General features: G+C 41.8%; 3 protein-coding genes across 24 annotated transcripts in view; all 3 read left to right on the forward strand.

Annotated features, from left to right (window-relative positions):
- Positions 1 to 861: 861 nt before the first annotated feature.
- On the forward strand, positions 862 to 9,331 carry LOC105687776 (acyl-CoA Delta12-desaturase). Of its 3 annotated transcripts, XM_020853405.3 has the most exons (7): positions 862 to 1,064; positions 1,130 to 1,415; positions 5,775 to 6,270; positions 6,393 to 6,523; positions 6,647 to 6,852; positions 6,986 to 7,171; positions 8,520 to 9,331. In XM_020853405.3, the coding sequence occupies exons 3-7, from the start codon at positions 5,991 to 5,993 to the stop codon at positions 8,833 to 8,835; spliced, it is 1,119 nt and encodes a 372-aa protein (XP_020709064.2). In that variant the 5' UTR covers positions 862 to 1,064; positions 1,130 to 1,415; positions 5,775 to 5,990; the 3' UTR covers positions 8,836 to 9,331. The 3 variants fall into 3 exon arrangements, with proteins under 3 accessions (XP_020709064.2, XP_012259081.2, XP_048513303.1); XM_012403658.4 differs by having other exon boundaries at positions 914 to 1,415; XM_048657346.1 differs by lacking the exons at positions 862 to 1,064; positions 1,130 to 1,415 and adding an exon at positions 4,154 to 5,175.
- Positions 9,332 to 10,793: 1,462 nt separating this feature from the next.
- On the forward strand, positions 10,794 to 13,294 carry LOC105687788 (acyl-CoA Delta-9 desaturase). 2 transcript variants are annotated; one of them, XM_048657348.1, is made up of 6 exons: positions 10,794 to 10,973; positions 11,064 to 11,272; positions 11,368 to 11,498; positions 11,587 to 11,792; positions 11,866 to 12,051; positions 12,616 to 13,294. In XM_048657348.1, exons 2-6 carry the CDS (start codon positions 11,131 to 11,133, stop codon positions 12,923 to 12,925), a joined length of 975 nt encoding a protein of 324 aa, XP_048513305.1. In that variant the 5' UTR covers positions 10,794 to 10,973; positions 11,064 to 11,130; the 3' UTR covers positions 12,926 to 13,294. The 2 variants fall into 2 exon arrangements, with proteins under 2 accessions (XP_048513305.1, XP_012259102.2); XM_012403679.4 differs by having other exon boundaries at positions 10,794 to 11,272.
- A 138-nt stretch (positions 13,295 to 13,432) lies between these two features.
- LOC105692132 (ankyrin-3-like) overlaps positions 13,433 to 23,427 on the forward strand; it is an 87,798-nt gene continuing 77,803 nt past the window's right edge. For 18 of the 19 annotated variants that reach the window (XM_025746240.2, XM_025746242.2, XM_025746247.2 and 15 more), the window contains exons 1-2: positions 13,433 to 14,315; positions 15,947 to 16,113. In XM_025746240.2, the coding sequence (XP_025602025.2) occupies positions 15,964 to 16,113 (150 nt within the window). In that variant the 5' untranslated portion in view covers positions 13,433 to 14,315; positions 15,947 to 15,963. The remainder of the gene's footprint in view (positions 14,316 to 15,946; positions 16,114 to 23,427) is intronic. The other variant, XM_025746239.2, reaches the window with a different exon arrangement.

Consider the following 23,427-nt stretch of genomic DNA (forward strand, 5'->3'; position numbering starts at 1 on the left):
CGAAGCAAGAATGAAAATAGTTCCCACCGATATAGCGGTATGACTGTACGCGATATATTCCGTCGTTCAGCGATCGTCAGCTGTTCGTCTTCTGTGCCACGGTTGATCTTCCAAAAGAATTGAACTCCCCGGTTGGTAACTCTCGTCATTAGAGATAATTTGAAACCCTCGTGACGCTCCGGACCCGTGGTCAGTATATTGGCTGGTGACTCAAAGGAATCGTATTTCTCCGTTGAAAAGTTTAATGTAATTACGTCTTTGAAAGTATTAAACTTACGCCTCTTACGTGCCCATACGTCTCGAGAGATCGTGGGATGTGCCGTACGACTTGACTGTATAGAAAAAAAAAAAAAAAAAAATATCCACGCACACCACGGATCATTGAATTAATACTTTCACATCGTGTGTAACGAACGACAAGTATTATTCGATGGAATTACTCAAAAGAATCTCCGCTCTCCGACGATACGCGGATCACGTTCATATGCGGAGAAAGATTTCACGGGTCTCCTCCTCAGTCGATTCAAGATCGTCTCCCTGAGAAAAAAAAATCGGCCGAAATGACGGAGGTTTTCAACGAGGCTCAGGGTTGTGGAATCAACTGGTAAGGTAAAAACTATGCCGTTCAAGGAGTCGTGGAAATTTTTCAACTTTCACGCCGACGTTTAAACGCCCGTAATTACATCCAACGCTCGGAGACGGTGCGTTTGCATACCATCCCTCCGGTGTAAGAACCGAGGGAAATAACTGTTCGCAGGGTCGAAGGCGAGCGCGCACGCGCCACCAACTTTTCTATCGTAGATTTTAATTCTACCGGTGGATGCCTCGCTGGATTTGTTAGGTGGATTCCTGGGTTGATACACGGTGTACGCTTCACCCGCCAAAGCAATTCTAGCAGCTCTCCTTCGAGGCGAGTTTATTGTGTTGCGGTCGAGAGCAGCGCGTTACGACTTCGTCGTCACTTGGGCCAGAGAAGTAGCTCCCATAGGTTGGTGTCCTGGCATCGCTCGCTTTTCGGTGTCTCGTCGTGCTCCGTTCAGGACGATTCTGTAAAACTTTCGAAGGTGAATAGGCCGCGGTATCGTTCAGTCGTGCAAGTTGCGTGATATACGAAACTGTACTTTCGTAGAGAGATGAGAGCGTGTTACTCGCATCCGTCGATGGACAGCGTTCCTCGCAATCGCGTCGTCGTATCGAAACCTATCAGCGATCAGTAAAGTCGATTCGAAGTTTTGGAAAACAAGTGAGGAAACATTCCGAAAAAGTTTTTTTCTGTCCGGTGCAACACCTGCACCTACTTGTCGTTACATCGTTCTAATTCCGTCCGCATCCGTCCGGCTCGCATCTCACCGGAGCACACAAGCCGCTCCTTTTTTCGGAGTACGAAGGGGAAAACTTCGAAGGATAAACGGGAGGTAAGAAAATTCAACGTCTTCGACACGCTTTTCAATTTTTTACAGATCACCTCGGCGTGTGCTCGTCATCGCAACGGATGAGTCCGGGAACGGTTTTCAAAAAGAGTCGAGGATCGAGTTCCGAACTAGTGAATGAACGTTTACTACGCTCAAATCGAGATTCCGTCAATGAACGTGCGTCGCAGATTTTTGCACGATTTGGCGATTTTCGACGGTTTAAAAAAAGGAGCGATGTCGTCGTTGATCGAACAGCTGATCCCACGTGACACAGTGTAAACTGTGAATATCTGCAGGGTAGTTCCGAAACGTCAAATGAGACGACGACCGAGAGTGAGATTTGATATAGACGAGGAAATGACGAAACGGGATATGCAATTTACGGTTGCTTCGCGACCGATCGTTGGGTGTCACCGTACCTATGGTTCGATAGATCTATGGTATTACCGATTGTTTTTTTCTCAGATCAAAAGCGGTATCGAAGCGGAGCTTATTATCGGGGATAACGGTGGTGCAGGCGGCGGCGTAATCTTTTTATTAAATTTTATCCGTTACTTTCCCCGTGGAGTAAACAACGTTATAACCGGATATTACGTTACGCCGAGTAGCTGTCCACGTACATTTATTAGTGTGTAACGCACAAAGGTGGTATTTATTACAGACACACGCGCAATATACGTGTAAATACTTACATATGAACGCGCGTAGAAGAAAATTCGGTATAACGTTCAGCTATTTTCAATTCGTCTTGGGCCGGCTTCAAATTTCGAAGCTTCGTAAACGTGCGTATAGCTATCGATCGTGTAATAGTAGTTGACGATGAAGTTGAAGGGGAAAATATTTTCGACTCATTCGAACTCGGCAGCTCTTTTTTTCCCCACCGCCCATATATCACACGATAACATTGAAATCGGATGAACCGGTATAAAGTTACGTCATTTGTGAGCATTTTTTTGTCGCTGCAGCTCGTGTTATCAATTAAGGCGGAATTGCAACGTAGATCGTTCCACAGGTGCCGAGACATAACGTATATCAAGTTATGAAATGATGAATCATGAACCACGTGTGTGAAGATTGAAAAAAAAAAAAAAACGCTCGTCACCTGCAGAAGACCTGTGCAAATATTCGATGGGGTCTGAGGCATGCCAACCAATAGTTTAAAGAAAGAAAAAGAACGATCCTCATTATAGTCTGCGAGGCTAGTGAAATGGGACAATTTGTGATCTGGTTAATTTAGGTGCGAAGGAACGAGCGACGAGCTGGAATAAACGAGCATCTCGTGCGACGTAGTTTGTCGATTTAATTAAAAAATTATCTCGAAATAATTCGCGGTAAAGTTTGAACGGAAATAATACACGTCGAAAGTTTTGCAGTCCAGCGGTTGATTGTAAAAATCCCACACAGCTGTTCAACGACGATACGAAGTAGAGGAGAGCTTTTCCATTCGGTTAATGTTACGGCTTTGCATCGTATTTGTCACGCGTATATATTCTACCTACTCCGCAAGGAGTTACGTCATCCTCTCCCCGACGTCCAACGCCGCGGACGTTCGCGAGACGATGATCAGCTCCGGAGAAGCTATTTTATTAGCCTTAAATCGTCGAGTGAAAATCGTCACGAAATTCGTCGAACTATCGAATGATTGAAAAATCGACCGTCGTTCGAATTCCGCGGCCACGACACCGGTCCCCGGTATTTTCCATAACTCGAGATCCCGCGACGTGCGCTCGCGATAGAATTTGTCACTCTCGTGTAACTAAATGAATTGTCGTACTAACTGTACGCGTTATGACTTTGCGTATGCATCAGCGGTGCGGTAGATGTTCTCAATAAAAATTTATTGCCGAGAATTTACAGTTCACGGCCAGATCATTGACGGTGTCCGGACGACGCCGGGACGCCATCGCGACGCCAAGAGGACGACGACGACGACGACGACTATATGACGCGCGACGCCGCCGGCGGGACGTCGCGACGCCCTGCAGGAATAGGCCCATTATACGTGTAGGGCATAAACGTTCGGAACACAATTCTTACCCCGAAACTGTTCTGTAACCTCTGCAGCTAGATGGAATTGTATGGGAAGTTTTTTTTTTTATTCATCCTCTCTTTATCTTCTTCCCCTTTCCCGTATCGCTTGCGAGGGAGTCAGTAGCATCGGATCGGGACCCCCCCGTATCGTCCCTTCTCCGTCATATTTTGCACCCGGTTGAAAAACGAAGGAAGATTTTTTTGTTTCTCCGTTCCGTTTGTTCGATCAATAACAACGTTGCGACGCTCCGACGAAATCGGAGATGCTGAACGAGCTGCGTAGAATATAATCCAACTGATAACTTTGGGAGAGGAGAAGGAAAAAAACTTTCACGGCTATCGAGATAATATTGGCTGAAAAAAAATAAAAGAAAAATAAAAATAAAAATATAATTATCAGCGATCTTCCGGGCCGAGATATCGATTTTTTCTTCCTCGCGCAAACATCGGGTCGCGCAGACTTATACGAGACTGCTGAACTTGAAGTTGACGATTTATTTCATTGTTTGTTCAGAGATTGAGGCATGATTTTATGGCAGTACGGAACTGTCGGCTGTTGTCGATTTTAACGTTGATATGTTCCAAATAGAATTGAGAAGAGGAATATTCGCGCAGTGGTTGAGGTCAATTACTCGTGTCAACTGCACCACGATCTGAGCCCTATCGGATGATAATACAACGTATACGCACTAACTTTGTGATTTCATTCCTTACTGTATTTTCCAACTACTCTAGAGTCACGTGGCAGTGACACCGTACTCTAACTTAATCTATGAACACGCATCGCTGCATCGCACGGGGCTCTCGCGAGGCATGGAATAGGCGAGAAACAAGGAGTGGCTTGTAAACGGAATTATACGCGAATGAAAAAAAAAAAAAAAAAAAGAAAAGAAAAAAAAGAGCGAAACCTCGAGAGAGAAATGGAGAGGGGGGAAAATTACGAACGAAAATAAGGCGTGTGCACGATAGGAGGCGATCCGATGACTGAATAAGCGAGCGCGGTGCAGCGATGATCGAACGCTCAGATGACCTAAATATTCCAGCTCTTATCGATTCAATCAGCAAAGTAATGAATACGATGGACTTACACTCCGATTGTTTGGGTTCACCGTTCGTCGACGCTATACTTTTATTACAGTCGATTCTCCGGCTGTAAGCGCGCTTCGTGTGCACATGGAAAATATACGTCCACGGATGATTCATAGCGGTTACCTGACGAGTATCGTCGATTACGTAAAAAAAAATATAAAAACTGAATTAATCGTCACGTGGAAAACGTCCACCTGTGCGTATTGTTTAGAAGACACCGTTGCGTAATTCTTACAGCTGCAATACCTACCGATAACTCGAAGCTGCACCTGTAGAGTGATGTGGAAATTTTTTTATCTCTCATTGATAGGCTGATTGACCGATGTATGCTCAACGTAAATCTGTACAGGTGGTCCGAACCTTTTATCGAGTACCAGGGGGGTGTTTGCGCCGTCTGGAATATCCATCGTGGTTACGGTGTACACCTGACAATTTGATAACCTGTCATGCATCACCGATTGTATCTGCCAAGGTTCGGATCGCGTGTAGTGTCGTAAAAATTTGTTCGTCGGTTTCGGTGGAAATTCACAATTTTTATTTTTTTATATCGGGCTTCCGTGAATCCTCTAGAATTGTAGATAAGACATCATAAATATGGTTCGCCTGATCGAAAATCCGAAGTCGGTCGCGGTCTGGAGGTTCGGTGAGTCGTCCCATTTTTTGTGAAAATTTTCAAAAATTTATATTTTCATACGTCGTTTCATTGAAACTTACAAAACTTATGTGTACGCCGGGCACTCCTATAAATATCCAAAACTCCAGTTTATTTGTAGTTCTCGACGCATAACCGCCGTGGATTACGAATATAGAAAATAGAAACTCAAACTCCCTCGTATGAGTTGCAGGTGAATCGCGCTCCCGCGACTGTCTGTCGCGGCGGTTCAACAACCCGATTGATCGGAGTTTGTTCGAATAAATTTAACGAAAAATTGGCGATCGGACATTCGATCCGAAACCAATCGAGCATTTGAAAATTTCTCACCATGATTTGCATACAGACTTTGCTTCGATTCGTATCGCTTCACTTCTTTGAAATTTTATCTAAGTGGCCTTCGTATTGGCCGATTTGTTAGACGGTTCGATGGATAGGAGAATCGTGATGACGTTGCCTATTGTAATGCATCGATCAGGAATTCAATCATTGATCTTGATTGCAAATGATGACCATATCGTTCTTACAGCATCGGCTACATCCTCGTTATGAAACTAACCATTTCTTTCGACTGGATTTTTGGATTACAGGAGGGTCGCACCGATCACGGAAAACCTTATACTTGACAGGTATCGAAGGATCGAAAAAAAAATCCGTCACAGAAAGAAATGAGAGACAATTTGCAGTATTTGAGAAATTGAAGATAAAGGACGTACGGAGAGGGCGAAGGAGGAAAAGTCAAGGGTGAACAAAGGGAAAGAAACTACGAGAGAAGCTATCGATAATTATCAACGACAGGTGATAGAATGGCGCCCGGTGGGGAAAGAGTCCCATCCACAACATGCACGACCACGGAAACGGAAGTCGAATTGCCGGATAAAAACATGAACATCAAACTTTCGGAGAACGATATCGTTGCAGACCCGTTACAAACGGACGAAATGAAAAGTCGAAGAAAAACGGTGGCTGCTTATGTGCCCAGAATCCAGTGGCTTGATCTCATTGTTCAAATATTCATTCACGGCGGCTGCTTGTACGGACTGTATCTCATCCTCACGCAGGCTAAATTTTTATCCGCTCTATGGGGTAAGAGGATGAAATAAAATTTGCATATCGATAATAAATGTACATCACAATCATCATATGTACTTTACATCGCTGTTTTTATTGTGTGACAAATAATTGAAAATTCGAATAACAAATTTCAGCTTTCGTAACAATCTACACTTCCGGATTCGGTATTACAGCGGGAGCCCATAGACTTTGGTCTCACAGAGCTTACAAGGCAAAGTGGCCTTTGCGTATGCTTCTCGTTTTTCTTTTCACCATTACTGGGCAGGTGAGTGAATTGCTCAGCTCCAAATGCTGCTGTTTGATTAAATGGGCCGTGGATATGATTGAGAAAAAAAAAGGAGTAGAGATCAAATGATATGCTTTAATTTAGACGTGAGTTCATTTTTAGAGACACGTTTACGCATGGGCATTAGATCACAGGGTGCACCACAAGTACAGCGAGACGGACGCTGATCCGCACAATGCGAGACGAGGATTTTTCTTCGCTCATATCGGATGGCTGTTCACCACCCCGCATCCCGAAGTAACTGCAAAAAGAGCCGCGGTTGACATGAGCGATCTCGAAGCCGACCCCATAGTTATGTGGCAAAAACGGTAATCAACTTCAACCCAGAGTCGATTTCAAGTTCCGTCTGATTAAATTAAGACGATATTTGCCGCAAAAACTTGATCAGGCGACTTCCTCAGTTTCCTTGATTGATTATTTTTAATTCGATACAACCTCCAGGTTATACATTCCGCTCTTCGCGTTGCTAGCGATTGGATTTCCGGTTGCTGTACCTTACTACTTTTGGGGCGAGTCACTGTGGATATCATTCTGGGTGAACTTCAATTTTCGCTTCTGCGTTACTTTGAACATCGCATTCTTCGTCAACAGCGTAGCTCATATGTGGGGGCAGAAACCTTACGACAAGTAAGTGGAATATCTCCATATAACAAGATCCTACAACGATGCAATTCAGGATCCAGCGAAACCTATTAAAATTCTAAGATTTCTTGAAGATTGTCTGCAAAGAATTCTGAGTTGCCAAATTTTCCATGACTCCCAAAAAATTATTTTGATGAAAATTACTCGATCGATTACTCCAGTAGATGATTTTGGCTTTCAGATTTGGATTCCTGAGCTGATTACATGTGAAATTACTCTTGAAGAAGCGAATAAAAAATTGATACTTGAGCAAAATATAAAACATCCTTTTAATTGGATTTAATATGCTTTTCTTACGTATTTTGACCTCAGGAATTCGAATCTGAAAGAAAAATTCATCGATCTCTAAAATTGACCGAGTGATCGCTAATTTTCAGCTTTTTGGGGTCAAAAATAAAAAATTGATTTTTTTGTCTATCTCAATGTAATTTAAGCTCAGGAATCCGAATCCGAAAGAAGAATTGATCTATCTTAAAAAATGACCGAGTTATCCTCATTTTTTCGCATTTTTTGGCATAAATTTGAGGATATCTCGAAGGGAAAAAATTGTAGCTCAATTTAGACAACGGATTCGTGTTCGTGAGGTCAAAATACATAAGAAAAGGGTCATACGATCAATTTTAAAAAATAAAAATTTTTGGTCAAAATTTGAAAAAATCGTAAGGGGTACCCCTTGGAAAAATCTCAAATTTTGGCCAAAAATTTTTATTTTTTAAAATTGATCGTATGGCACTTTTCTTATGTATTTTGACCTCAGGAACACGAATCCGTTGTCCAAATTAAGCTACGATTTTTTTCCTTCGAGATATCCTTAAATTTATGCCGAAAAATGCGGTAATTCGGCAATAACTCGGTCATTTTTGCAGATAGATCAATTTTTCTTTTGGATTCGAATTCCTGAGCTCAAATTACATTAATATAGATGAAAAAGTCAATTTTTAATTTTTGACCCCAAAAAGCTGAAAATTGGCGATAACTCGGTCAATTTTGAAGATAGGTCAATTTTTCTTCCAGATTCGGATTCCTGAGGTCAAAATACGTAAGAAAAGTGTAATTTAATCAATTTTCAAACGACTTTTCTTTCGGCCCAAAAATCGAATTCTTTTTTGGTTCTCCAAGAGTAATCTTACATTTAATCAGCTCAGGAATCCAAATCCAAAAGCCAAAATCATCTACTCATGCAATCGATCGAGTAAATCATTAGGTGGAAAAAATTTTCTTTTTTTATAAGGTAAAAATTCTGCCTCCATGCTAAAAAAATTATTTTCAACCCACTCTAATCATCATTACTCACCATCGCCATTAATTTTTTTTCCCATCTTTCGCGCCTCAGGCATATATCTCCGGTGGAGAACATGGCCGTCTCCCTAGCCGCTTTGGGGGAAGGATGGCACAACTACCACCATGTATTTCCATGGGATTATAAGACTGGTGAGTTGGGCAGCTACTCGTTCAACATCACAACTGGATTCATCGACGCATTCGCCCAGTTGGGATGGGCTTACGATCGAAAATTCGTTTCGCCCGTCATGGTGAAGAGAAGAGCCGATCGCAGCGGTGACGGAAGTCACATATGGGGTTACGGGGACCGAGATATGCCTAGAGAGGACCTCGAAGAGTTGGAAAATATGAATGACAAGTCTTCGTAGACTCGAACGATAAATCACCCGGGAATCCAGACTTAATTTGGTCGTCCATCTCACGACTCATGGGGTGTTCGAAAATTACAGTACAACAAATTCCACGGGCAGATTACCCAATATTGTAATGATAGGCTAACCGTCATCTTGATGAAATTTTTGATACAAGAAATTGTTCAATTGTATCAAATCTAACTAGACTTTAACGATGAATCTACGCTTAAAATATGATGTGTACAGAATATTATATGTATAGCTAACGATGCAAGGCAAATAGAATTTATTTGGAATAAAAATCGAAAATCCCCGTACTCGTAATATATTAAACAACACGAATTTATAATTGTACAATATGTGTACCTATATGACAAGAACTGAGTCTATGTAAGCTCGGCGCGAATTTATTTATAACAATTATTTATTCATCGCTGTATGCAATATTTTTCATTCGCACAAAGATTGTTCGTTTCATGAATGAATATACGATCGTTTCAATACCTGGTTATCACCGTCGTGAATATTTCTGCACGCGTACGTGCTGCTCACCTTTAAAATCGCGCCAGATCTCCCGGGTTTCGCAGGGAGACCGTCGAACGGCCGATGGCTCGTCGACTTCGGTGCATGTTGAGCCCTTCTAACTCGAGTTTGAGAAAAAAAAAAGGAATTAATCGAATAACCAAAATGTATTGTATATGTATAAATTCCTACCGAACGGGCAGAGGTGAAAAGGTGAGTAGCAGAAGAAAAAAAAAATGATCCGCGTCTAACATTCGCTCGTGAAATATTTTTTATACGTCGAAAAAATATAGTTAAAGTCGTACAGATTTTTGTGACATATATTGCACGCTCTTGAGAAACTTATTCTAGTTTTAATTGTAAAATTTGTTTGTTATGAATTAAAATTGAATTAATTAATTCTCAGGTTTAATATAAATGAATAATGGAATATTAATTGTAATAATAACTGATTAATTGTAATTTGAATATTTGTTACGATCATAATAGCGAAATCGTGGTGCTTGATGTGTCTAAATATATTCTCACGAATCAGAAGCCTGTAATTCGTCTGGAATATACATTGACTTAATTGTATTATATGTTTAATTTATATTAACCATTGTATTTTACAAAACTGACTCAAAAACACACATTTATCAACATAACATATACGACAACTACGTTATTTAATAATCACATCGAAATCAAAGTTTTTATCTTCATCTTTTTTTTCGGAAATTTCGAGTCAAGTTTTGTTCATCGTGTCCATTTAATATTGCTTCATTACCTCATAGCAGTCGATCGCTTTTGATAATATACAAATAAATAATTCGCATGCCGTGATAACCGTTCGAAAGAATGATTAATTTTACCTTTTCCATCATTTTTTAACAACAGACATTGAGGACGTGTTCATTCAAATCGTGAACACGTAGAAAGGCGATGCGTATCTTTCTGCGAGTCGTTGATAATTGAACGAGAAATTACATCCAGGATAACGCAGAGCGGAATATTTGAAGCGAAATCGTTTATCCGCCGGATGACAAGATTCAATTTTTACTTTTTATTTTTTCATTACGACGAATCCTCGCGTTGTTTTGCACTCGAATATTACGACGGACTTGTGTGGGAACAACATCTGCGTCACTGGTATAAAGTGAGGAACAAGATTTTTCCGCGATCTTCGCCCGGTTTTGGCAAAATATATTACAATTAGTTCAATGCCGAACGAAACAAAGATACCTGCGCAATGGCCGCGACTCGCATGAAAACAGAATGAAGTCGCTTTTACATTCTCTGAATCGAGAGACTGGTCATTAAAATAACGCAGCCACTTCGAACGGAAAAACATTCATTTTCTTATTTGTTCTTATTGAAATTTTTGCAGTGGAAATCGCTGAAAGAACACGCCAATAATGCTGTCGATGTACTACCGATAGTACAGTAGTAAGAAGACGAGCGCAAAGTGCGGGCTCTCTCTTGCCTCCATAGAGGAAATGACGATGTACAATTGCGACGATTGTTAATGAGATTTGAAAGGGTCGCGTGGGGTTAAACACGAGTGAAATATTGAACAGGTTTTGGTCGTCCATCTAGTAAACCTCCGACTCTCATCAAGGAAGTACCTGCGGGAGGTGTATCGGTCTCCGGTAAACGTCAGAAAAATTATAGAGATTAAATTTGAAAAATATCATTTCTTCTCATCTGGAAAAAATCTGAGTCGCGGTGCCGTTTCACAGGTCTCCGCAGTACCGCGATAGTTCAACCGTTTATTTATTATCTCCCAACTCCGTTCGTCTATCGAAAATGCAAGAAGATGGCCAGGCGGCGGCACCGCCGAGGGAAATGAGGTGGCCGGCAGTTCTTTGGTTTATTCATCTTCACGCAATCGGCATTTACGGATTCTGGCTCCTTCTTACCGAAGCTAAATGGATGACGGTGGTTTTTGGTAAGTGAAATAACGCAACCGAACAATCTAAATAAGTTTCTGTTTTTTTCTGAGATCCAAAAGCGCAACGGATCAAATATAATCGTAATTTCTAGTCACCGCGATGACGCTCATCGGGGGATTAGGCATCACCGCTGGTGCTCACAGACTTTGGGCACACGGTACTTACACCGGATCTTGGCCCTTGAGGTTATTCCTGATGCTGGCGCATACTTCGGCCGGTGTGGTGAGTTTTTCGGTTACTCAGAAATTGTTAATTTCAGCGACAGAAATTGGCGATGAGTAACAGCTCGGTCGTACTCGGTTTGCCGCAGGGTAGCATCTTCGATTGGGTGGTCGATCATCGAATACACCATAAATTTTATGGCCAAGATGTGGACCCGTACGATCATAAGAAGGGCTTCATCTACAGTCACATACTCGCTAATCTGATGACGAAACCTGCGGGTCACGAAAATGCCGCCAAACAAATTCCCGTTCATGACATCGAGAACGACGGCTACGTCATGATTCAACGAAGGTTCGTTAATATTTTATGGCAAAGTGATCGGTATCTAATTACTTCGTCTTGTTTTTTTTTTTTGGATTCGCAGTCTCTACTGGGTCCTGATGCCGATCGTTGGTATATTACTTCCGATAAACGCGCCAGCCGAATACTGGGGTGAATCGATATTGAATTCGGTATTCATTATGGGTGTTCTACGGCTAGTCTTCACCGTCAATATGTCGTGGCTTGTGAACAGTGCAACTTGCATATGGGGCCTGAATCCAGGAGACAAGTTAATAACATTGATTAAATCGCTTCGCGACACGGTCGCTTTGATCTATAAGCTGTTTTTCGCAACGCCAAAAAGTCATGGAACGGTTATGATAGACGATCGAGGAATTCGTGAAACTTAAAATCCACGAGTTTTTTTTTTTTTTTTGCGTTCTATCATACCTTGGCTTTGAGCTATACGTGACGTACCTGATTTGTCGGTTCTAATAAATTATTCAAGTTCAGCTCCGGCATTCTTTTAATTAGACCCCTTCAACCTTTTGCGTCGCCTTCGGTTTGTCCGCGCCGGAAATGTTGGCTTCGAAAATTCAATAGCGAAGACAAAAGAATTCATCAATAATCATCGACGAGTCTACTTTCTGGCAAATAGATTGGTCACGGTCCCGTCGCGTGCAAAGCTTTGGCGACTTTAGATTGGTTGATAAAAAAAAAAAAAACTAAAGGGTTCAGAAATTTCGGAAGGGGTGTGAAATTCTCCCTTATAGATCAATGCGGACTCTGAATATATTTTATCGCGGACGTTCGATCTGATTCCGTTTTTGATATTTTAATATATTTTTGCAAGGTACCCGCCGGACGACAACAGCGTATTTTTCGTAACACGGTCGTACTGGCCCCATTACCACTACATCGTTCCATGGGATTACAAAAGTGGTGAATTTGGAACTTACGACGGAGGTTGCACTACGACGTTCATTAAAATATGGAAACTTCTCGGCTTAGCCAAGTGCCTGAAAACTGCCAAGAGCGAAGATATCCGCGAAGCATTGGCAAAAGTAGCCTCAACCGGAAGCAAACTCGACGATTGCTTGCAGGAAGTACATGAATCCGCGGAGGAGAATGCTGCGAGAAAAGAACTAGCCTTCAAACATTAGAGAATCAAACAATGATTCGAGCGAACGAAGCGCGTTTAGTCACATTCATGTTCCAGAAGAAGACAATCCCTAGTCGCAATTTAAAATTCTCCGTCTTCCAATCTTCAACATTTACATTATAAGAATGTCTCCAGTTATTGCACTGACTTTTATTCTCCGAAGATAAGCGGATGAAAATGAAAAAGTTTATAGAGTAGGTAATCCGAGACTTTTTTATTCAATTTCGAGACACTTTTCCATCCAATTTCAAATAAGAATCGAGGCAATTGAGGTCACCTCATTTGTCGCAATTCATGTACCCATCCAACTGCGAAAAATAGTTAAAGAAAAAAACTGTAATCACATAGAATAAATAAATGCTGAAGATAATAAGTCCTTGATGATTCGAACGGTTCGATAACTGGCTGAAATTAATCCTCTTGAAATTGTATGGGAAATTATCCAAAAAATCGATCATCCTCGATCAAATAATTTGTCATAATTCACCGCGTAGTAATGGGGTATACATCTATGAAGAATATAAAGGAAAAAATATTTAGATTTTCTTCGGCTTATCGATTTTATTCTCTTCTCTTCATGCCACGTGAAAGCAACGTACAAATGTTGTTAAGTTAGGTGCCTACGCTGCAGTACTCTATCTTAACAACAGAAAGTAATTCAGCAATGATAATGCAGATTCATGCTTACGTTCGTCATTAAAAATCACTGCAAAATCTGGATGTAAAAAAATAGATGAAGGAATTTGAAGAAAGAATTGAATGGTCTGTCATTTTCACAGGTACTATCGAACGATCGTTAACAATTTTGACTTTAATTCTGTTTGCAATTCAAATATCATGCTCGCAGCCAATTGATAGCAGATTATGAACAAATGTTGAATTCGAATAATGATTATCATTGGATAAATTTTCGTGGAATGAAATTGTGCTCGTGTTTAGCAGAACCTTTGTGAGACAAGAATCATTCGTTTGCAAATGTTTAGTTCGATGAGCTAGGAACAAAAAATCAAAAAGGATGTAAGTTACCGAATTGAAAATCGAATTATGATTAGCGATAAGAGAAAAAAAAAAAAATTACGATAAGCCACAGTGGAGGGGATATAAATAATTTGAACACCGTCCGCCTGGGGTCGCTTGATTCCGAGGCTTTTAAACCAGTACCAAGTCTCAACGAAGGCGGTCGCGTTGAATGAGAGCTCTTTAAATTATTAAATACCAATAATAAAGCAGTACTTTAAATTCCTACTACCCGGTCGTAGAACGTATTGGAATTTGAAAGAAAAAAAAAAAATCGCGTTCATCAAATAAAGTTCCGTATTAATAAAAGCAGTGATGATTAATTTTGTGATTTGACAGTGAAAGTGAAATTCAAGATACACACCCGGTTTGTTGTAAGATATATTTAACGTATCAACTATACGATGTGCCGCGTATCCTTCGAAGCCTGTGCAGAATATTTGAAATTTTTTAATTTCTGATTTATTTTCAAACACTTTCTTCCCCTAACGGAGTGTATGTCTCAGTGGTTTCCGATAAACCGCATGAAAAGTACGAGCTGCGTTGCATTTCGAACTTTGCGTTCGATAACTGGGCGTCAGTTGAACGTGGATAGGGAAAAAAGATCGCAACAATTTTCGCTGGCCAGTGAAATAAAGTTTTGAGGGGGAACGGACGTTGTGCTCAAAAAGAGGAGAGAAAAAAAAAAAAAGACGAAATTTATTGATCCCCGATACCCCACGACTCCGGAGTAGATTCAGCGGTAGACCTAAATTTTTTAAGACCGCCAATAAACGTTCATCTCGGGTACACCCGGTTTGCCGGTGATTATGCAAAAGGAAACGTAACACGAAAGATCGAATTAGCATCTTTTCGAATTTACAATAATTCAAGATTTTACAACACTGGTCACGAACAGATATAGCCTTCCCGAAGGACACACACTGGCCGAATTCACAATACGGAATTCAAAATTAACGGTACATTTGTACTCGCCTCGTTCCTATTTGATTCTAGTCTAGATTTCCCTTGCTTTTTCGATCGATTATTTCGAATTACGTTCGTTCGTTGTTATACCGTGTGGAGTATTAATACGAAACTCGATCAATGAGGAACTTGGAATATCCTCTGTAGGGAAGAACGGTACAAGTTGGATCTGCAAAATCCTGAGAAGAATAAAATGAAGTGACGCGGAAGTAGATGATTTGCAGCTGCTGGCTGCACCAGAGAAGAGAAGAAGAAATCACTAACATTGATTTTCACTTGCGTCACTCCCAAAACTATACGCGTACACACGTATCTACGTACCTATATACCCTTACCTGTATATACGTATAAGTCCGTATATCGGAGTATTGACTGACTCCTAGCAGCGCTATCATAAAATTCTAGATTATTATTCCCCGTAATATTCGCGTTTCTCGGTCTACCATTTATTATTTTTACCCAATTTATGCGAAAGGTTGGATATTCGATCGTTATGCGCGAGGAGGACTGCGAGAACAAATAAAAGAAACGAGATAAACGTCAAAATTAGCGATTCACGAGAGCATAGTTCGCACGGAAATACTCTCTTCTTGTTCTCCCATATCTTTTCAGTATTTTGGAATCGTGACTGCGAGATGACGTCATCGGACGCGAGGAAGATCGGGCCGGATCGTCGAGCGAACAAACTGAACCGCGATTTTATCTCCGTTTGAATTGCTTTCGTAGGACGAATCCGTTAAATGACACCACGGGTGTTTTATTGCGATCGTACAGGTCGATTTTTACCTTCCATTTTATCGCCCAATCATTTTTTATTTCAATCTGTTTTTTTTTTTTTCACATTCACATATAAGGGGCAACGTATCTCAAGGTATTGCTCCAGCAAAAACTGCACAGGCTATTCGAAGGAAATTACGTGACCGATGATCGGTTAAAATAAATGTATTTAATACAAACGAATCGAGGATCAAGTATAACGATAAAATACGAGGGATGAATGTATAAAAAAAAAAAGCAATTAAAAAAAACCAATCCGCAGATTGATAAGCCCGGGCGATGACGGGCGAGGAGGGCAAGGGGGGGCCTGACGGGGGTGTCCCCGATAACGCGAAGATCGTTGCCGAAAATCAACAGAACGGAGCTCAGGAAAAAGCACCGGTCGTCAACGGAACGAACATGGAAACTCTGCCGAGGACAGGGAAACAGGTAAGATTATGAAATACCGCGGATTCAACGCGAACGTACGTTACGCAAGACAGTGGCAGGGAAGAGATCGGACGAACTCGGCGACACAGACGCGAAATTTTGCCGTCCGTTCGGTGACAGCGGCCACAATCGAGGGTGCAATGGAAATCGGCGTAACGTAAAAATAATCGATCACGTTACGCGCTCACGTTATTCCCGGTTCGGCTCTCACTCGGTCCTTTTTCACAGTCTTTTTCCACCGCGTAAGGGTCTTCGCGCCCAAACGAAGGAGAACCGGTTTCTCATCTACCGCATACCCCGGTGCATCGAGACGCCGGGACTCGGTCAGTCTTTCGGTGCATCGTAACGAATCGTACGGAATTATTTTAACGGAATTCGAAGGACCTGCTTTTTTATTTTTCAATTTCCCTTCGGAACCACGGTCGTCGGATCCTCGTTATCCGGGTGAATGACCTGTTTGTTGTTTTTTTTATAACAGCGGTCGACACGTGATTACAGGTAAATGTTGAGACACGTGAGGCTAAAATGATCGTAGAGTGCTCACGATATTTTTCTTCTTCTTTCGTATTTCAAATATTTTTCTACAGAAATTTATTCTGCACAGCGGCCATTGTGTGGCAATATTGACGATGGATCGTCGATCGCACGATTGTTGTTGAATCTACGCGTAGCGATCATCTGGTCTACGTTATATTGATCTAATTGCGAGAATATCATAGGCGTCAGGTGTCGACCAGGTGCGACACCACAGAAGTCGAATTATTCATGAAAAGGCTTCCGTGGTTGTCAAACTCTCGTGTTTCACATCGGATTACTTAATGTCATCGATCTAAAGCCGCACGGTTGCCTCATTGCCGTAGTACTCCGTATTAACTGTGCATATAATGTGCCTCGTACACCTGTGTGTGCACACATCCGAAATGCGTGTGTTCAATTCACAAGTTTCCATAGACCGGTCGAGTAAAAATCGAAATTGTTTCAATCGAAGGAATAGTAGAAAAGAGGAACGATGAACAAAAAATAAAAAAAAAAATGAAAAACCCCACGAAACCCGAGCCAATATCAAATTACCCGTGTAGGTACACGCGTACAGTTTCGTCACTTCCCTTCAGACGATACACCAGCTGAAAGAAAAACGAAAAAAATTGAAAAAACGGAGCGCAATGCGGCATGATTATTTTCCGGCGTGAGAAAGGTGAAAGAATGAATGTTAGACGAGCACCGATGGAAACGGAGATGACGACAATTTTCGTCGGAATGTTTGATATCGAAAATTCGCCCGCAGGACGTAAATTTTCGTCGAACTTATTCTCCAGCTGGGGTTATTATGCGATGGAACGTCTGTCATCTCCAGTGTTTGGTCGGGTCCCTCGAATCCTCGTTCTAAAAATTCAGGTCAGTAAACCCAACGGGTCGGACTCTGGCCTTACTAGCCTCAGCCACCTCTGCTTCGAACGATTCCAGAATTCAACTCGCCGGGTGTACCGAACAACGAGTATCGTTCGGGGTCGGGATAAATTCTGCAGCTGCAAGAATGGTAACAATAATAATATGGGCGCCCGGAGAATCTAGAGTTTAAAGGTCTCTCGAAAAGTTTTTGTCTCTTTCTCTCGACGTTACGATGGCCTCGAATTTTCGATCCGAACCTGTAAAAGTAGGTGGGACAAGCGGGTCCGATCGGTAATTACGTATTAGATTCTACAATTGCCACGATGACGTCAGTCAGGTACCGATGACTATTAGGTACGAGACAGCTGGTGATCGCAGCTGTCTTTTTCCTTTTCCTTTTTTTTTTTTTTCTTCTTTCATTCGTATACTTCGCGTTAGATTCGATCCCCCTGACTCTATGGAATATTCATAGGTGTAGTATGTATAGTATGTAAACAGAGAAAAGGAAATATGTATAATGAAAGAGAAAAGTTGGAATAGTATAAGGAACACCATGGGAATTGCGAGGGACGTCACGGGAAGAGGTTTACAAAGGAGGGAGGGAGAGGCGTCGTTCGTCAATTAACTTCACGTCGGGTTGAAAACGAGAAATTCTAAAGGCGCGACGCGGTGAGGTCCGCAGGATGTGTAGTACAAGCAGATTTACCAACGAACGTAATACACGGGCGAATAAAATGTATACTCTCGATAAATTTATTCAACGAAATGATGACGTTCGAAGCCCTGAGGGTCGGTCGAATTTACGCAATCGCTTCTTGCAGCGGATTTTAAAACATCTCTTTTTCTTCTCACGTAACAATCGACGCATACATCGCGTACACGGATTGCATGACGAGCGGACGATGAGATAAGTCAACGAATTCGATGACGGTAGAAAAAGTACGGTAGTTTTGTTATGACTATCCGACCTGCTCCATTGCCAAGATTGTATATTTAGTCGTGACCGTCTTTCTCTCTCTCTTTTTTTTTTCTTTTTCTTTTTCTTTTTCTTTTTCTCTCACCCTCGCTTCGCCCGCTCCTCTCCGTCACCCCTTCCCTCTCTCATCTCGATAACCCCGGTACAGGTATAGGTAGTATGTTATTTTGTTTGCAAACAACGCGTAGTCGTCGTAGTATAGCGTTCGTCGTCGAGGCCAGGATCACACTCGGCGAGTAGAGATCACTGTTTATTTATAGATACCTGATCATTTCAATTCCCTCACTTTACACGTGTATATATATGTCTATCTTACTATATGCGCCCAAGATCATATACTCATTTATTCTTATTATCGGACGTAAGAAGTCATCAATTATACGTTCGATCGTAACTCTCGTCATGGATTCACATTTTTCTACCACGTATTACGTAGTTACGCACGATCGATCGAAAATATCTGAAGAATCCTCAAGATCGTTCTCCCCAAATTCTGAAAAAAAAAAATTAATCACAAGTTTATTTTCCCACATCTCGCGGACCTGGATAAATTAGTCAGCCGGCTAGCGCGCCCCGTGCGATCATGCACCCGCTTTACCGGACTGAAACACCCTTATTTTCAGCCAGGACGAACCGAAGGACCACAGAGTCGGTCGAAGCGAAATGAGAAAGGAATCGTGCGTATACGTACGCTCGCGTATACCAAGAGGAATCGAAGGGTTACAGGGACGCGTGAGAGGGATATGTGGGCGAGAAGCGAAAGGGTGGTGCAATCCGAGGAGACCGAGGGGGTCGAGAGAAACGGCGTTTGTCTAATTCTGGGAAAAGTGGCGACTGCTACTGACTTCCTATGGAAATTAAAAGGACCGCGCACCCCACGTGTTTACCGGCGTATTTTCACCCCGAAATTTTACTCCGTCGGGAAGACCCGGGTCGGTCTTTACCCCCTGCAGGAGTCTCTCCGTCCCTACCGTCCCCCCGTCCCGCTTGACGGATCGTCGGGGGCATCTGCGGAGACTGAAAGGGCGAGAACGATCGGGGCACCCCTCGTTACGTCGCACTCGCTGCGACTGCAGAGTAATCTCTGGAACCGGACGAGGGAAAACTACCCGTCGGTGTAACTAGACGTAACGCACGTCGGCGTGAAATGTTTCCGTACAAATATAATGTCTCCGAGCTGTCTGAAACAGAAAAAATCTGTTCGGAACAGCTTCGCGAAGACGTTCGGTTAACCCAGAAATTGATTTCGACCCAAATTTTTGACGACAAAGAAAAACGTTAAGGGAAAATTAGATCTTCGGTTACTCGTTGGACTGGTACGACACGCGAGTGCGCGCGTGTAAAGGTGAATTATATACAAGGAAAGTGACGCGAACGAGTCGCTTTTCGAATTTTGCGATCGTTGCGATCTCGCGCCGTACAACACACGGCTCTCAGCTTTCTCCGTGGCAATATGAGATCGACCTCGAGATCAATCGCCGGGCAAGTTGAGATCGTTTCGAAATACTTGTCTCCGTATCGAACTGACTACGCGAATGTACTTCACTTACGTTTACACGGACAATAATCTTCTTGCACGTACACAAATTCTGTACGTACCCAACGTCGTTTACTTACCTGCTATTCAGTGGTCCGTATTTGGTCAACCGTTTAACCGTACGTATAAATTACGAAACATTTTTCAACTTTATATGGAAATTTTTACACGGGACCGTATATTGGTGACAAAAATGTAGAGGAATATAAACGCGTCGATATGAGTTTTACGAAATGAAAATTGAAAGGAAGTTTGTCTCTCACAAGTGATTGAAATGAATCTTAATTTTTTTCGGATACGTTTTTTCGCGTGTCGTGATTCCGTATTTTCTGACTACGATTGTACGGTGCAGCTATAAAAGTTTGAAACCTTGCCTATGCTCGGTTTCTTTTTTATGCACATAACGTCGGTACGTGCACACGAGCTAGTTCTATACTTGGATTATTAATTGCTGATGTCAGCGCTAACTACGTTAGGTGTATAGCATTGTGTGGCGTACGAATAGTACACTGCGTCGAAATGAACATTGCTCGTTGTAATTGAAACGGCCATTAAGCTTTGTACAAATAACGATTCGCGTGTGTTTTCTAACGTGTGTACATCCAACTTCTTGATTGGCGAAATTAATGAACGAGGAGAAGAAAAAAAAAAAAACGCAGAAAAAAAATAATCACGCTTTCGGTTTCACGTGATCGATTAAAAACTACGCCGACGAAGCGAATCGTCGCACATCAATGATGTCATCGTAAATAATCACCGCTTCCTTACCGACGTTATTCGGATAATCATCACGGTTCAATTGATTCAAATACGACTGAACGGGTGCTCGTCTTAATTGAGGCGGTGCCTGAAAATATTGAAAAAAAAATCTACTACGATGCGTTGGTATAGAAATTTTATAAACTACTCCGCAACCCTTTTGGCACTCTCCCAACTCGAAGTTAAGTAATCTGATGGGCGACGTGGTCCTAGCTAATTATTAACCATTAACTAATACCTGCGATCGATTAAATTCTATACCGAATCATGAGCGTCAAATCTGGATCATCCGCATTGCGTTGCGGACGAGGAAACGACGTGGAAAAATAAGGGTTGAATCGAAGGAGGTTCGAAGTTTTTCGTCCGTCCAGCTGGAACTTGGTTTTATTTCTACTCTTTTTTCTCATTCGGAACAGTTCGTGCACCGCACAGACCTCTTCCCTGCATCTCATTCGCGATGTTCGAGTCGGTAGTTTGATCCCGCGCAGGTGAGGTTGGGTCGACTATATTTAGCTTGACTGTAGCTATAGGAATGACGCTTTCGCAACCCAGTTCTGCCCCGAGATATTACGTAGAAAATAGAAATAATAACGCGCCCCGATGGACGGTCATCTCCAGTCCTCTTCCGAATGCCTAGAAGATCATATAGTCCGTATTTCGGGCCACCGATGCACCCCGCGGGGGAAACGCGCGAACGGAAACACACTCGTCCGATATCGTTTTCGACTATTTTTCACTGCCAGGAATCCGGAAACGCCGCACATCGTGGCGATTTTACGTACACACGACTTATTACGAAAATAGCGGTTGTCATCCGCTTTGGAATTTATGCCTAATTACGATGCCCGAAGTTATTGTATTTGACGCGTTACGGTAACGCGTGCGCTTCAAATCCGTCGGTGATTTGAAATTTTTTTAAAGATCTTTCGTACGACGAGACGCAACGGTCGTAATATCACGGGTAATAATTTTCGCATCTGAAAGAAACGTAAAAAGTCGAACGCACATTGCTCCGCAAAGGTCTGTCGAAAGGTCCGAAAGAGTACAATGAGACTGCGGTCGAAAAGTCTGAGAAAAACGATCGACGCGAGGCAGCTGAACGATACAATTTTACGTCGTTCGCCGAAACTACAGACGCGACAGCTCAAAGGTTAAAACGATTTTGAAAAAATATTCGCCAGTGAATTCTTGCGAAATCCGAGTATGGATTTTTTGGGTAAATATATGATTTTTCGTTATGCACGGCAAAGATTGCGTCTAGTGGGATAAAATCGACGACTGCAGCTCGAAAAAAAGCAATTAACATGATTTATACAGCAGGCCAGAATAATTCTGGGACGAGCGCGTTACGCAACGCGGTGTGTACGGCGTAATGTACGTACGAGAGAAAGAAAAAAAACAACGTTTAAAGTACGCAAAGTGCGTGCATACCCGTGACGTCATCGCTGGCGAGAGAAAAAAAAGAAAACTGAATTAAAAAATGATGTACAAAAAGTCATACGTGTCTCGCTAGCGACGTTGCCAAATACTGGATTATCTTACGTACACTCGTATTATACCTATGCTATATTTAATTCGCAGTCTGCAACCTGTGACCACCCATTATATGTAAATTATAACCGCTGCGATGTTATCGAATAATTATAATACCCATATACATCAGTTACACTTTACAATCCTATTGTGCCATACATCTACGAACTATTTTTAAATCAGTGAGTCATTTATTCGACACGCCGATCCGCTTCTAAGCTCGGAATGAAAATTTATTCGCTGATTTTATCGAGGGAAAAAACTGACGAAAATCGTTTGCTTGGGTGCGAGGAAAATAGATTTCACTTTCGTATGGATTTCTGGCCTGAAATGTTCTCGTCTCTACGAAGAGAAATTATTATTTTTTTCTCTTCAGATTTTTATCGAACGAGGTTTTAAAATATTTTTTGAATCATTCCGTTCTATCTGTCTCCAAGTGGATGAAATACTTTACGTGAGAATAGTGAAAAACAATGAACGGTTTGTCTCGACTATTTTTGCAGCTGCAGTTTTGAAATGACATCGCAGCCTGAACATTAGCACGTTTCGATCATTCATAACGTTGGATTTTACTATGCGGTAACACTCTGGATTGAAACAATGGCTCGAATTGTAATAAAAAATCATTAACATGGGTATGAATATTGAATTCACACTATGTGGATGTGAAAAATTGAAACACCAATTATTCTTTCGGTAATAATTTTCTTCTTGTTTTCGAAGAAAAAATACTATCTCTCGACGGTGCGAATTGCGGCGTATAAGTTGGTTAATTAAAATCAATTCCGTTACTTCAAATACTCAATTATTTTGTGTAAAGGTAGTCGATCCGTGAATGGTCTACTCTGTAACTTCGGATTACTTTGCAACGTGTACATTCATTTTATATTCACTGCAGTATAATCGTGCTCCGACTATGAATGGATCATCCGGTACAATAAAATCCGCGGATCCGCAATACGGAAAACCAGCTAACATCAGCTGTTCGATTTTCTTGAATCTTTTTTACTTAAAATTCAGTCATACCCACGCCATGTATGCACGTATACGTATGTATATCCGGTTCCTATCGAGCCGTAAACATTGCGGTTTCCATGTAGTAATCGATCGCCAGAAACCT

This window comes from Athalia rosae, chromosome 6 (assembly GCF_917208135.1).
Source record: "Athalia rosae chromosome 6, iyAthRosa1.1, whole genome shotgun sequence".
NCBI lineage: Eukaryota > Metazoa > Arthropoda > Insecta > Hymenoptera > Athaliidae > Athalia > Athalia rosae.